Source organism: Phyllobates terribilis, unplaced genomic scaffold (genome assembly GCF_046119375.1).
Source record: "Phyllobates terribilis strain yellow unplaced genomic scaffold, ASM4611937v1 Scaffold_8__6_contigs__length_399053987, whole genome shotgun sequence".
Lineage (NCBI taxonomy): Eukaryota > Metazoa > Chordata > Amphibia > Anura > Dendrobatidae > Phyllobates > Phyllobates terribilis.
Window position 1 is genome coordinate 167703918 of NW_027362768.1, and position 13998 is coordinate 167717915.

The 13998-nt window shown below is 50.2% G+C and overlaps 1 protein-coding gene across 1 annotated transcript in view; it reads right to left on the minus strand.

The window, feature by feature from the left end:
• LOC141157716 (uncharacterized) overlaps window positions 1-13998 on the minus strand; it is a 120948-nt gene that overhangs the window by 51263 nt on the left and 55687 nt on the right. The window contains exon 4 of the mRNA XM_073645262.1: window positions 109-639. Within this exon, the coding sequence (XP_073501363.1) occupies window positions 109-639 (531 nt within the window). The remainder of the gene's footprint in view (window positions 1-108; window positions 640-13998) is intronic.

Here is a 13998-nt window from a genome sequence, read left to right on the forward strand (position 1 = left end):
GGGCTGGAGGCGCAGTGGTGAACTCCGCCGGGGCTGGAGGCGCAGTGGTGGACTCAGCGGGGGCTGGAGGCACAGTGGTGGACTCTGCGGGGGCTGGAGGCGCAGTGCTGGACTCTGCGGGGGCTGGAGGCGCAGTGGTGGGCTCTGCTGGGGCTAGAGGCGCAGTGGTGGGCTCTGCCGGGGCTGGAGGCGCAGTTGTGGGCTCTGCCGGGGCTGGAGGTGCAGTGGTGGACTCCGATGGGGCTGGAGGCGCAGTGGTGGACTCCGCCGGGGCTGGAGGCGCAGTGGTGGACTCTGCCGGGGCTGGAGGCGCAGTGCTGGACTCTGCGGGGGCTGGAGGCGCAGTGCTGGACTCTGCGGGGGCTGGAGGCGCAGTACTGGACTCTGCGGGGGCTGGAGGCGCAGTGGTGGACTCTGCGGGGGCTGGAGGCACAGTGCTGGACTCTGCGAGGGCTGGAGGGGAAGTGCTGGACTCTGCGTGGGCTGGAGGCGCAGTGCTGGACTCTGCGGGGGCTGGAGGTGCAGTGGTGGACTCTGCGGGGGCTGGAGGCACAGTGCTGGACTCTGCGGGGCCTGGAGGCGCGGCACTACTTGTTTGTGTAGAGTTGGTTGTCGGTGCCGAGGAGGAGGTCATTTTACCTGTTGTAGGAAAACAACATTATTAGGTGTTAGATAATTTCAGTACAAATTTCTCACTTGTAGACCTCAGTAGAAAACTCAGATTATGGTGGATTGTGTACATCTGCAGCTCAGCATTCCTTATGTGATGTGTGTGAGATATAATGGACACTGTGGCCCCTATTCATGAAGGTGTTTGTGTCATTTTTCTGGCATAAAACAGCTTCATTTGTTGAAAACTCTTTGCACACCTTGGACGTTGCATAAAAAGTTTGTAAAGTTGAACATTTTCACGTCTGTCCCAGACATATTCACTAAAATGGGCTGAATGGGGCGCGGTTAATTTCTAACAATTTATGCCTCTTTATTTGTGCAAATTTCTCTAGAGATCTACTCCAGTCCCTGATGGGGCATTCCAGGTAAGAAATGTACCTAAATAAGCATCAACCACAGTTACTGATAACACTGTTCTACAGCCAAATTGGTTCAGAGATGAAAACAGTTGATCTTAACTAATTTTGTGGTGCTGAAAACGAATATGATATTTAAATTTGCCAATTTGGTCTAATTTTCAAGATCCAGAGGAGGTTGTAATTACTTATGACTCCTTTCATGCAGGTTATGATCATTATTGCATTGTTAGTAGCACGTCTATTTCATCATCTATTTAGTATTTTGAGCCTCTATTGTTCTCTAATTTTAAAGCGACCAATCCAAAAACTCTAATTCAGCTCCGATGATATAATCCTAATTACAGTGGCATCACCTTCTTTTATAAATGCTCCGTGTGTAAGGTATACAGTTTTAGGATTCCTTAGCTTAGTTCACACATGTCAAACTCTGGCACATGGGTCAAATTTGGCCCGCAGGGTGGTTTTATTTGGCCTGTGACACCAGAACCACCACCCCTATGTGATCGCATTATTCTGTATGGAGGACTGTGTGTGGCCAATTATTCTGTATGGAGGACTATGTGGGGCCCATTATTCTGTATAGAGGAAACTGTGGGGCCCATTATTCTATATGGAGGACTATGTGGTACCCATTATACTGTATGGAGGACTATGCGGGGTCCATTATTCTGTATGGAGGATTATGTGGGGCCCATTATTCTGTATGGAGGACTATGTGAGGCCCATTATTCTGTATGGCGTAAACTGTGGGGCCCATTTTTCACTGGAGTGTCAGAGGTGACAGACAGTCGCCCTGCAGTGGGTTTCAGGAGATCTCTACGTTTGGCATTGCTGACAGCTTCTTAGATTAGAGGCTGTCTTTAGGACCAAGCGGCTACCTCTCTCTTGCTAAGTAGCTCTCTGGTCTGGGTGTATATATACCTGATGTGTCTGAGAGGGAGTCGCCGGCTATCTACATTTGTACTTAGCAGGAGCAGTATTTTGTCCAGGGCCGGCGTCAGCACCCGGGCAAGTGTCGGGGCCCTGAGCAGGCGGGGGAGCCCATTCACTGTCGGGCACCCCACTGTGCTATGGGACCCGTGAGCGGTGCGGTGACAGCGCCCCCCCCCCCCCTTTCCCGGCCCGCTTGCTCATATTTTAAGCATAAAAAAGATATCTACACCTATTTAATATGGCTAAAGCCGAATTGATTATGAAGAATCAGTGTTTTATGACTGGAAATTGTAACATCTAGAATATGTAAATGATTGCAACATACTATGTGGGGGCTGTGACTATGAATGTTATATACCTCAAGTATGAAGAAGATGTTTATATGTGGAACATATGATCAATGTTTATTTGACCGTGAATAGTGGCATAATTTAAAATTGGGACATCTTGTATCTGTCAATTGTATATTAGAAAATATTATATGCCGCACTGTAACTTCTTCGGAATTGACATTGTGTGTTGATATAAGCTTGTAGATCAGACCCGTTGTTTGATCTACAGTTTGGTTATCTTAGTTTTTGGTGGGATATGTACTGTTTATTAATGGCCTCCCCTTCCCATTCTGTATCATTTAGCTTTAACAAACTTGCCTTGAGGGCCGAAGCATGCATGCGCGTCATACCTGCAGGCAGCCCGTCCCCCGGCTTTCGGCATCTCATCGTGAGGACCTGCGCTATGGTCAGTTGATCGTGACGCGGGTGCCACGTGATGCCGACGCCGTGGGCCGCCCCGCTTGTTATGACGCGGTATGCGTCACCAAAAGTCCTCAAACGGATTGACCGGAACACGGTCTGTGCACGTGGTGATTGGTGTGTGGACATTTAAAAGGGTCATTCTGACACTGCCATATGCCCCCTGACGAAGGTTCGCTGAAACGTGCGTTGGGGTGGACGTACACCCATCCAGCCGTTGGTATGCTCTTGGCTTCCCGGATTTAAGGTAGCTATATATTCCATATACAACATACTTAACTATGTATTGTCTACAAACTGCCCTAATTGGTGGGGATACTTGAGTGGTAGTATGGATTGGGGCATATAATTTATTGTTGATTGTGTTGATATGCCAAAGGGGCTGGAAGTTCTGTATGTCTGTTCTTCCCTGTACATGGACATTTGTGTCAAACACTCCCTATGCGATTGAATTGTTTTTAATTAAGACATGTTTAATAAAGGTATATTATTTTTATATTAACAAATGTCTATGGGCTTTATGTCGCTATCTCTATTTTTCATACTCCAAAAGCAGCAACATGAATATTTCTGCAATGGTGCGACGCAGCGCAAAATGGAAAAAAGCGGTAGAATAAGTGGAGTTAGGGGATTTTTAAAAGGTATTTTACTTAATTTTTTAGCAAATGACGGGTCCTCTTTAAGATACATTTTTAGAAACCAGAACACTTTGAAATTCTGTTCACAGGTGCACAAAAAGAGGACTATTGGCAGGTACGGTATTTATTCCTGTGTGGACAGAAGCTATTTCCTCTGATGCTCTTAACTTCTAAACATTTCCGTATTACCTCTCCCTGAAGGTGATAGGATGATAACTTGTAATCTTTACAGCAGAACAATAAAGCAGCTATCTGTGAGTCCACCTCTGATATTTGTGTCATATGCTGACATCTAGTGGTCAATAGGACATTGACCTTTTTCTTGAAATATTTTAAATCAGTTGTGAAAGCAAAATAAATCAGTGGTGAAAGCAAAACAATTTCTCCAGGATTATGCCACTAATCAGTGCATCCGTTAATATCTGTTTATATCACAGGGACAGGATGAATACAGAATATTGGGCTAATCCTAAAGCCTAGTTGAGAATTTAGTTGCCAGACAATCAGAATGAAAATCATAAAATGGCCAGTCTTGCATAATTTGGGACATTCTCTAAAGGTGTTTATTTAAGGCGCCGCTTGTGTGTGTGTCTGATGATGGAGAGCCAGTTTGTAGATTTAGAAATTGGTTTTGCTGTGTTCACAGCACAGTAAAAATAACATGTTACATATATTCTGTGGGTCCACATCTAAGAATGGTGGACTGTGCTATTGCATTTCTACTCCTGAAGTCACTAATTGCATCATAATATAGTGTGAACAAGGTTATGCGTCATTTATATATACAGTACAGACCAAAAGTTTGGACACACCTTCTCAGTTAAAGATTTTTCTGTATTTTCTTGACTATGAAAATTGTACATTCATACTGAAGGCATCAAAACTATGAATTAACACATGTGGAATTATATACTTAACAAAAAAGTGTGAAACAACTGAAAATATGTCTTATATTCTAAGTTCTTCAAAGTAGCCACCTTTTGCTTTGATGACTGCTTTGCACACTCTTGGCATTCTCTTGATGAGCTTCAAGAGGTAGTCACCGGAAATGGTCTTCCAACAATCTTGAAGGAGTTCCCAGAGATGCTTAGTACTTGTTGGACCTTTTGCCATCACTCTGCGGTCCAGCTCACCCCAAACCATCTCGATTGGGTTCAGGTCTGGTGACTGTGGAGGCCAGGTCATCTAGCGTAGCAAAGCATCACTCTCCCTCTTGGTCAAATAGCCCTTACACAGCCTGGAGGTGTGTTTGGGGTCATTGTCCTGTTGAAAAATAAATGATGGTCCAACTAAACGCAAACCGGATGGAATAGCATGCCGCTGCAAGATGCTGTGGTAGTCATGCTGGTTCAGTATGCCTTCAATTTTGAATAAATCCCCAACAGTGTCACCATCAAAGCACCCCCACACCATTACACCTCCTCCTCCATGCTTCACGGTGGGAACCAGGCATGTAGAGTCCATCCGTTCACCTTTTCTGCGTCGCACAAAGACACAGTGGTTGGAACCAAAGATCTCAAATTTGAACTCATCAGACCAAAGCACAGATTTCCACTGGTCTAATGTCCATTCCTTGTGTTCTTTAGCCCAAACAAGTCTCTTCTGCTTGTTGCCTGTCCTTAGCAGTGGTTTCTTAGCAGCTATTTTACCATGAAGGCCGGCTGCACAAAGTCTCCTCTTAACAGTTGTTGAAGAGATGTGTCTGCTGCTAGAACTCTGTGTGGCATAGACCTGGTCTCTAATCTGAGCTGCTGTTAACCTGAAATTTCTGAGGCTGGTGACTCGGATAAACTTATCCTCAGAAGCAGAGGTGACTCTTGGTCTTCCTTTCCTGGGGCGGTCCTCACGTGAGCCAGTTTCTTTGTAGCGCTTGATGGTTTTTGCAACTGCACTCGATGACACTTTCAAAGTTTTCCCAATTTTTCGCACTGACTGACCTTCATTTCTTAAAGTAATGATGGCCACTCGTTTTTCTTTACTTAGCTGCTTTTTTCTTGCCATAATACAAATTGTAACAGTCTATTAAGTAGGACTATCAGCTGTGTATCCACCTGACTTCTGCACAACACAACTGATGGTCCCAACCCCATTTATAAGGCAAGAAAGCCCACTTATTAAACCTGACAGGGCACACTTGTGAAGTGAAAACCATTTCCGGTGTCTAGCTCTTGAAGTTCATCAAGAGAATGCCAAGAGTGTGCAAAGCAGTCATCAAAGCCAAAGGTGGCTACTTTGAAGAACCTAGAATATAAGACATATTTTCAGTTGTTTCACACTTTTTTGTTAAATATATAATTCCACATGTGTTAATTCATAGTTTTGATGCCTTCAGTGTGAATGTACAATTTTCATAGTCATGAAAATACAGAAAAATCTTTAAATGAGAAGGTGTGTCCAAACTTTTGGTCTGTACTGTATATGGTAATGTGTAAGACATAAGTAAGATGTCCAGTGTAACGTATAGATTAAGACATAGGTTAGGCTTAGGGCATAACATAGACTTCGGGATAATATGTGTCTTTCAGACGCAAGTACAATTGAAGCTCTGACTGTCAGAGAATGTTAGCAGCGTGATCAGGTCATGTGATCACGCTGCTGACGTCACTGGTCGGCGCGGCTGCACACATAGATGGTGGTAAGTTCTCCACACTGGAGCTGAAGACAATGAAAAGAGAGGGGGCAATATTTACTCTGTGGGGGGCAATATTTATGCTGTGGGGGGCAATATTTATGCTGTGGGGTGGCAATATTTATGCTGGGGGGGTAGTATTTATGCTGTGGGGTGGCAATATTTATGCTGTGGGGTGGCAATATTTATGCTGTGGGGGCAATATTTAGTGTGGGGGAGAGGGGTGGGGAAGATTTAGTCTAACGGGGAGGAAGATTTGAGGACACAAGTTTGGGGAGCAAGGGAGGGAAAGGTTTAGACAATATGGAGAGCAGGAGAGATTTGAAGCCATAGTATGAATAGAAAGTGGGGAGATAGGGGGCATATATGAGGAAATAATATGGGGGATGGGTGCATTAACAATATAGTGATTGTGAGAGATGGATGCAGACACAGTATGGTGAGTGAGGGGATTGGTGCAGACACAGAATGGGGAGTATGGGTGTGAATGCAGTACGGGGAGTGAAGGGGGAAATGTATGGGGAGCGAGTGAGAGGATGGATGCAAACAGTATGGGGAGTCGGGGGAATTTGTGAGGAGACAGTATGGGGGAGAAAAGTGTGAGTGGGCACAGAATAAAGAGGGAGTAGTGTGGGGGGGATAGCATGGGGGGACAGTGTAAGGGCACAGTCAGGAGGAGACAGCATGCTAAGGAGGGGGCGTGTGATGAGGTAGCATAGAATAGAGACTGGGCCCTATAAGGGGGACAGAGTGTGAGAGGACAGTGTGAAAAGGGGGCTTAGTATGGAAAGGAGGGGGCAGTGTGGAGGGCCTGTGTAGCATCGGCATCTCTGCCCCTTGCTAGGCAGAGACGCCGTCCCTCTCACCTCCCCGCTCCTGGCGCGGCGTCCTCTAGCGCTTCTCTCCCCGCTGCTTCCGGCACGCGCTCCTTCCCCGGCTGTGTGCTTAGGGCGCGCGCGCTCCCCCTCTGTTAAAGGGACCGCGTGCGCCGTCCTAAGGAGTCTCCGGCCAATTGCCGGAGGATCTCCCATATATAAGGCACCTCCTCCAAAATGGAGGTGCCCGAGCAAAGTTGTTTGCACTGTGTCTGATCTGTGCTTCAGCCCTCAGGTCCCGCTGCTAGCCTGACTTCTCTTCCTGCCTGCCAGCCTGTTATCTGCCCGTTACCTGCCAGCCTGCTCACCTGGAGCGCTCACCTGTTACCTGCCTGTTACCTGCCTTGGCTATCTGTCCGCTCACCTGGAAGCATCCGCCTGCCTTGGCTATCTGTCCGCTCACCTGGGAGCATCCGCCTGCCTTGTCTGTCAGACCGCTCACCTGGGAGCGTCCACCAGTTACCTGCCAGTTACCTGCCTCGTCTGTCTGCCCGCTCACCTGGGAGCACCCGCCTGTTACCTGCCTCGTCTGTCTGCCCGCTCACCTGGGAGCGCCCACCTGTTACCTGCCAGTTACCTGCCTTGTCTGTCTGCCGGCTCACCTGGGAGTGCCCATCAGTTACCTGCCAGTTACCCGCCTCGTCTGTCTTCCCGCTCATCTGGGAGCACCTGCCAGTTTCCTGCCAGCCTGCCTAGAGACCCTACCGTCACTTGCTGTGACCACCTTCCTGGTAAACCTAAAGACTCCTGCTTGCCCTGCTTTCTCGCACTGTGACGACCTGTCTGCTACCAGAGACTTCCACCTGCTTGCCGCGTCCATCCGCCATACAGGTCAGTCCCAGCCATCTGACCCGTGGGAGCCACCTGCTCTCTTACAAGGTCGTCCCCAGAGTAGCGCCTGGTCCCTCAGCCCGGATCCTCCCTGGTCACAGTGTCGTTTGCTGCCATACGACCAGGGTCGGTTCGGGTGGATACTTAGTCACGCCCCTCTGGGTCCCTCCTTGCACCTCGGCACAGAGGTTCCACCACCCGGACCCGTAAAAGTTTGCTCGGGCCATGGAACCCGATGGCACCCAAGCTCCCTCGCTCTCTGACCTATACCAGGAAGTCTCCCGTCAGAGATCCAAGCAGGAGTCCATCCTGAACCACCTGCGGAATGTCAACTCCCGCCTGGACACACTGACTGCTCCACCAGCAACCACCGCTAGTCGCACGACTCGCACCCCGGCAGCGCCGCTGCCCACCAATACCATGGCATCCTGCCCCGGACCCCGGCTTTCTGCACCTCCTCGTTTCGGAGGCGACCCCGCTCAAGCTCGGGGCTTCATAAACCAGTGCACCCTGCACTTTGAACTCTTGGCTCACCAGTTTATCTCCGACCGGGCCAAAGTGGCATTCATCATGTCCCATCTCACTGGGGAGGCTCTGGCATGGCTTAATCCCCTGTGGGAGAGAGGGGACCCCCTCGTGTCCGACCTGTCGTCTTTCCTCACTGCTTTCCGGAGAGTCTTCGATAAACCGGGACGAAAGACCTCATCTGCCTCCTCTCTGCTACATCTCCGCCAAGGGAGTCTCACCGTGGGCCAATATGCCATACGGTTCCGCACCCTCGCTTCTGAGCTTGCCTGGGATAACGAGGCCCTGGTGTCCGTCTTCTGGGAGGGTCTTTCCGGTCGGATTAAAGATGAGCTCGCCGGTCGGGACATTCCTACCACCCTGGATGACCTGGTGTTGCTGGCTACCCGGATTGACATCCGGTTTCAAGAACGCACCAAAGAGACCACCCGTGAGAGAAGGTTTCCCCGCCTTGCTCCTACTTTCCAGAGACCTGTCTCCTCTTCTGTCACTCCCCGGGCGCACTCACCCGAGCCCATGCAGATCGACCAGACCAAGATGGTCAAATCTCGCCAAGACTCACGCCGAGCCGAGGGGAGCTGTTTCTATTGTGGCAGTAAGGAGCACCTGATCCGTTCCTGCCCGGAGAGGCCGGGAAACTCCAGTGTCTAGGACCGCTCGGAGAGGTCGCCCTAGACAAAAGTAAGTCCTCTCCAACCCTAACTTTGTCTGTATCTATCTCCTGGGCAGAGAACCGTCACTTTGAACTCGCCCACCTGGATTCTGGATCCGCTGGAAACCTCATCTCCCAATCCCTGGTTGAGAAATACCGTATTCCCACCAAGTCTCTGGCTGAACCTTTGTCAGTCACCTCCGTGGATGGAAGACTCCTTCCGGTGACCATCCTGCTCGTCACGGAACCCATAACCCTGCAGGTGGGAATGCTGCACTCTGAGGTAATCTCCTTCCATGTGTTGCCTGGACTCTCCCACTCCCTATTGCTAGGTCTACCATGGCTCCAGACACATGAACCCGTGTTGAACTGGCATTCCGGTGAAGTACTCCGGTTGGGGCCGCTCTGCCATAAGACCTGCCTGGTTCCGGTTCGTCCGGTTCGTCCTCCACCTACCTCAGCTAATTTACCCGGTCTTCCAGCTCCTTACTGGCCCTATGCTGACGTCTTCGGTAAAAAGGAAGCAGAGACATTGCCACCTCATAGGCCATATGATTGCCCGATCGACCTGGTACCCGGCGCCACTCCACCCCGTGGGCGTATTTATCCGTTGTCTGCGGCTGAAACCCGGGCCATGTCTGAGTACATAGAGGAGAATCTGGCCAGGGGATTCATCCGGAAGTCTACTTCCCCGGCTGGAGCCGGATTCTTCTTTGTAAAAGAAAAGGATGGCTCGCTACGCCCCTGTATTGACTATAGAGGACTCAATCAGATCACAGTTAAAAATAAATACCCCCTTCCGCTCATCTCTGAGTTATTTGATCGCCTTAAAGGTGCCAGGATCTTTTCCAAGCTGGATCTACGTGGAGCGTATAACCTGGTCCGTATCCGTCAAGGAGACAAGTGGAAAACGGCATTTAATACCCGGGACGGACACTATGAGTACCGTGTGATGCCCTTCGGCCTCTGCAATGCTCCCGCCGTCTTCCAAGAACTGGTCAATGACATCTTCCGTGACCTTCTTTACTCCTGCGTGGTGGTATACCTGGACGACATCTTGGTCTTCTCTCCGGATCTTCCCACACACCGGAGGGATGTTGGTCAGGTCCTGCTTAGGCTCAGGCAGAACCACCTCTATGCTAAATACGAGAAGTGCCCTTTTGAGCAGACCTCTCTTCCATTCCTGGGCTATATTATCTCCCAGACAGGCTTGCGAATGGATTCCGAGAAGCTCTCTTCTGTCCTAAAGTGGCCCCGTCCGGAGGGCTTGAAGGCGATACAGCGATTCCTGGGCTTCACTAATTACTATCATCTCTTCATTCCTCACTTCTCGTCTTGGACTGCTCCCATATCTGCGCTCACCCGTAAGGGAGCAAATCCCAAGGTATGGCCACCCGAATCTGAGGAGGCCTTCCTTTCCCTGAAGCAAGCCTTCTCCTCTGCCCCTGTGCTGCACCGTCCGGACTGCAACAAACAGTTCTACCTGGAGGTTGATGCTTCCTCCTCTGGAGCCGGAGCAGTGCTCACCCAAAAGTCTTTATCTGGGAGAATGGTAAACTGCGGCTTTTTCTCCAAAATATTCTCCTCCTCTGAGCGCAATTACTCCATAGGAGACCGAGAACTGCTGGCCGTCAAATTGGCGCTGGAAGAGTGGTGCTATCTGCTTGAATGGGCTCTATACCCAGTGATCATCTACACGGATCACAAAAACCTGGCATATCTCCAAAATGCCCAGAGACTTAATCCATGTCAGGCCCGGTGGTCTTTGTTTTTTGCCCGCTTCGATTTCATCCTTCATTTCCGCCTGGCGGACAAGGATGTCAAAGCTGATGCCTTGTACCGATCCTTCCTGTCCTCCGACCAAGAGGAGGAGCCTATGCACATTATCGACCCCTCCAAGGTGATGAATGTGGCCCCCTTGGATTTGACTCGTCTTCCACCCGGCAAGACATTCGTGGCGGCTCCTGACCATGAGAAGGTTCTTCGCTGGGGTCATTCTTCTAAACTAGCTGGCCATGCCGGCCAAAAGAAGACCTTCCTACTCATTTCCCGGCATTACTGGTGGTCTACCCTGCGTAAGGATGTGGTAGACTTCATCTCTGCCTGTTCATCTTGTGGCCGCAACAAAGTTCCCAGACACTTACCAGCTGGTCATCTCCTGCCGCTTCCCATACCTGCTGCCCCGTGGAAACACATCGCTATGGACTTCATTACCGATCTCCCTGTTTCTGCCGGGTGTACTGTCATTTGGGTGGTCGCAGACCACTTTTCTAAAATGGCCCACTTCATTCCCCTGCCTGGTCTCCCGTCTGCACCTGAGCTGGCTAAGGACTTTATCCGCCATATCTTCCGTCTCCATGGCCTACCCCTCCACATCGTGTCAGATCGAGGGGTTCAGTTCACCTCACGTTTCTGGAGAGCCACATGTAAACTGCTGGACATCACCCTGGATTTCTCCTCCGCTTACCACCCTCAGTCCAATGGTCAAGTGGAGCGGATCAATCAGATCCTTACCAGCTATCTCCGGCACTTTGTTAATGCCCACCATTCTGATTGGGTGGACCTCCTTCCTTGGGCCGAATTCTCTTATAATAACCACGAGAGAGAATCCTCTTCCAAGTCCCCGTTCTTTATTGTCTATGGCCAGCACTCCCGGATTCCGTTTCCCGTCTCCGTCTCTGTGGACAACCCTGCCGCGCAGTCTCTTGTCAGCGAGTTTTCTACCATTTGGGAGAGTACTAGGTCCGCACTTCTTCAGTCCTCCGAGCGGATGAAGAGATATGCTGATAAGAGACGTCTGGATCCGCCTCAAATCCGTCCGGGAGACAAGGTTTGGCTCTCCTCCAAACATGTACGGCTCAAGATACCCTCCTACAAGTTAGGTCCTCGCTTCATCGGCCCTTTCGAAATCCTCAGGCAAATTAATCCAGTGGCCTACAAATTAAAACTCCCGGCCACCTTACGGATTCCCAACTCCTTCCACGTATCTCTCCTCAAACTCGTTGTCTTTAACTCTTTTTCCAACAATCCAGGTACTCCCCCTGCTCCGGTTTCCGCTGAAGACGTCTTTGAGGTAGAGAATATTCTGGCCACCAAGAGGGTAAGAGGAAAGACCTTTTTTCTGGTAGATTGGAAGGGGTTTGGTCCTGAGGAGAGAACTTGGGAACCCAGGGAGAACATCAACGCCCCACTTCTCCTTGAAAAATTTCTTTCTGGCCTAAAAAAAAGGGGGCCTAAAGGGGGGGGTACTGTAGCATCGGCATCTCTGCCCCTTGCTAGGCAGAGACGCCGTCCCTCTCACCTCCCCGCTCCTGGCGCGGCGTCCTCTAGCGCTTCTCTCCCCGCTGCTTCCGGCACGCGCTCCTTCCCCGGCTGTGTGCTTAGGGCGCGCGCGCACACCCCCTCTCTTAAAGGGACCGCGCGCGCCGTCCTAAGGAGTCCCCAGTCAATTGCCAGAGGATCTCCCATATATAAGGCACCTCCTCCAAAATGGAGGTGCCCGAGCAAAGTTGTTTGCACTGTGTCTGATCTGTGCTTCAGCCCTCAGGTCCCGCTGCTAGTCTGACTTCTCGTCCTGCCTGCCAGCCTGTTATCTGCCCGTTACCTGCCAGAGTGCTCACCTGTTACCTTCCTGTTACCTGCCTTGGCTATCTGTCCGCTCACCTGGAAGCATCCGCCTGCCTTGGCTATCTGTCCGCTCACCTGGGAACATCCGCCTGCCTTGTCTGTCAGACCGCTCACCTGGGAGCGTCCACCAGTTACCTGTCAGTTACCTGCCTTGTCTGTCAGCCGGCTCACCTGGGAGCGCCGATCAGTTACCTGCCAGTTACCCGCCTCGTCTGTCTGCCCGCTCACCTGGGAGCACCTGCCAGTTTCCTGCCAGCCTGCCTGGAGACCCTGCCGTCACTTGCTGTGACCACCTTCCTGGTAAACCTAAAGACTCCTGCTTGCCCTGCTTTCTCGAACTGTGACGACCTGTCTGCTACCAGAGACTTCCACCTGCTTGCCGCGTCCATCCGCCATACCGGTCAGTCCCAGCCATCTGACCCATGGGAGCCACCTGCTCTCTTACAAGGTCGTCCCCAGAGTAGCACCTGGTCCCTCAGCCCGGATCCTCCCTGGTCACGGTGTCGTTTGCTGCCGTACGACCAGGGTCGGTTCGGGTGGATACTTAGTCACGTCCCTCTGGGTCCCTCCTTGCACCTCACAGAGGTTCCACCACCCGGACCCGTAACAGCCTGTAACATAAGAGGGACCATGTGGATTCATATTTTGTGCAGGGAATATAGTGAGGGGCAATTATTTATTCAGGGGCTCAGCATAGGGCAGATATTTTTTATTCAGGATCATTATAATGACAGTGCTATCTTTAAAGGCATCGTGTGGGGATGTACTGCAGAAGACCGGAGAAGATAGAAGTCTGCAGAGACAAGGTGTGGATGAGAAAAGTCATCATGGAGTCTGGACAAGATTAAGATGAAAAGAAAGAGACATTGTCTCTGGAGTTGTTCATCTAAAAAGGTACCTGGATGTAAATATTTTTTTGTGATACTAATTCTCATACTTTTATTTATGTTAGGAGCATTAAAGGAGTTGTCTAGGTCTGTGATGAGTTTGCAGTCACTTTATGTGACTGCAGACTTCTGAATTCTCACAGTGCGCACTACACGCTGATAGGATTCTCTCATGCTGGAGATTTGCATACTTGCGGTCATGTGCTGACTAGACATGCGTGGCCTCACACAATGAATTGAGTGAGGCAGGGCAAGTCTAGTCGTAATGTGGCCAGAAGTATACAAATACTTGTGCAAGGGAGAATCCAAAAAGTGTGCAGTGCATGCGCTGTGAGAATTCAGAAGCCTGCAGTCACATAGACTGACTGCAGACTTTCATCTCTAAACTGGACAAGCCCTTTAACTATAAAATAAAGCCCTGTGGCCAATCTTAACAGCATGTAATATACTCACTGCCAGGATTCAGCTCTGCTTGCTGGTTTCAGCAGTCATCACATGGCCAATTCACTCATATGTGATTTTCACACGGTCACGTGATAAGTAGTGTTGAGCCACCCCCGTAGTGTTCGAGTTCGGTTCGGCTCGTCGAACACCCGTGTGTTCGCCGAACTGTTCGTC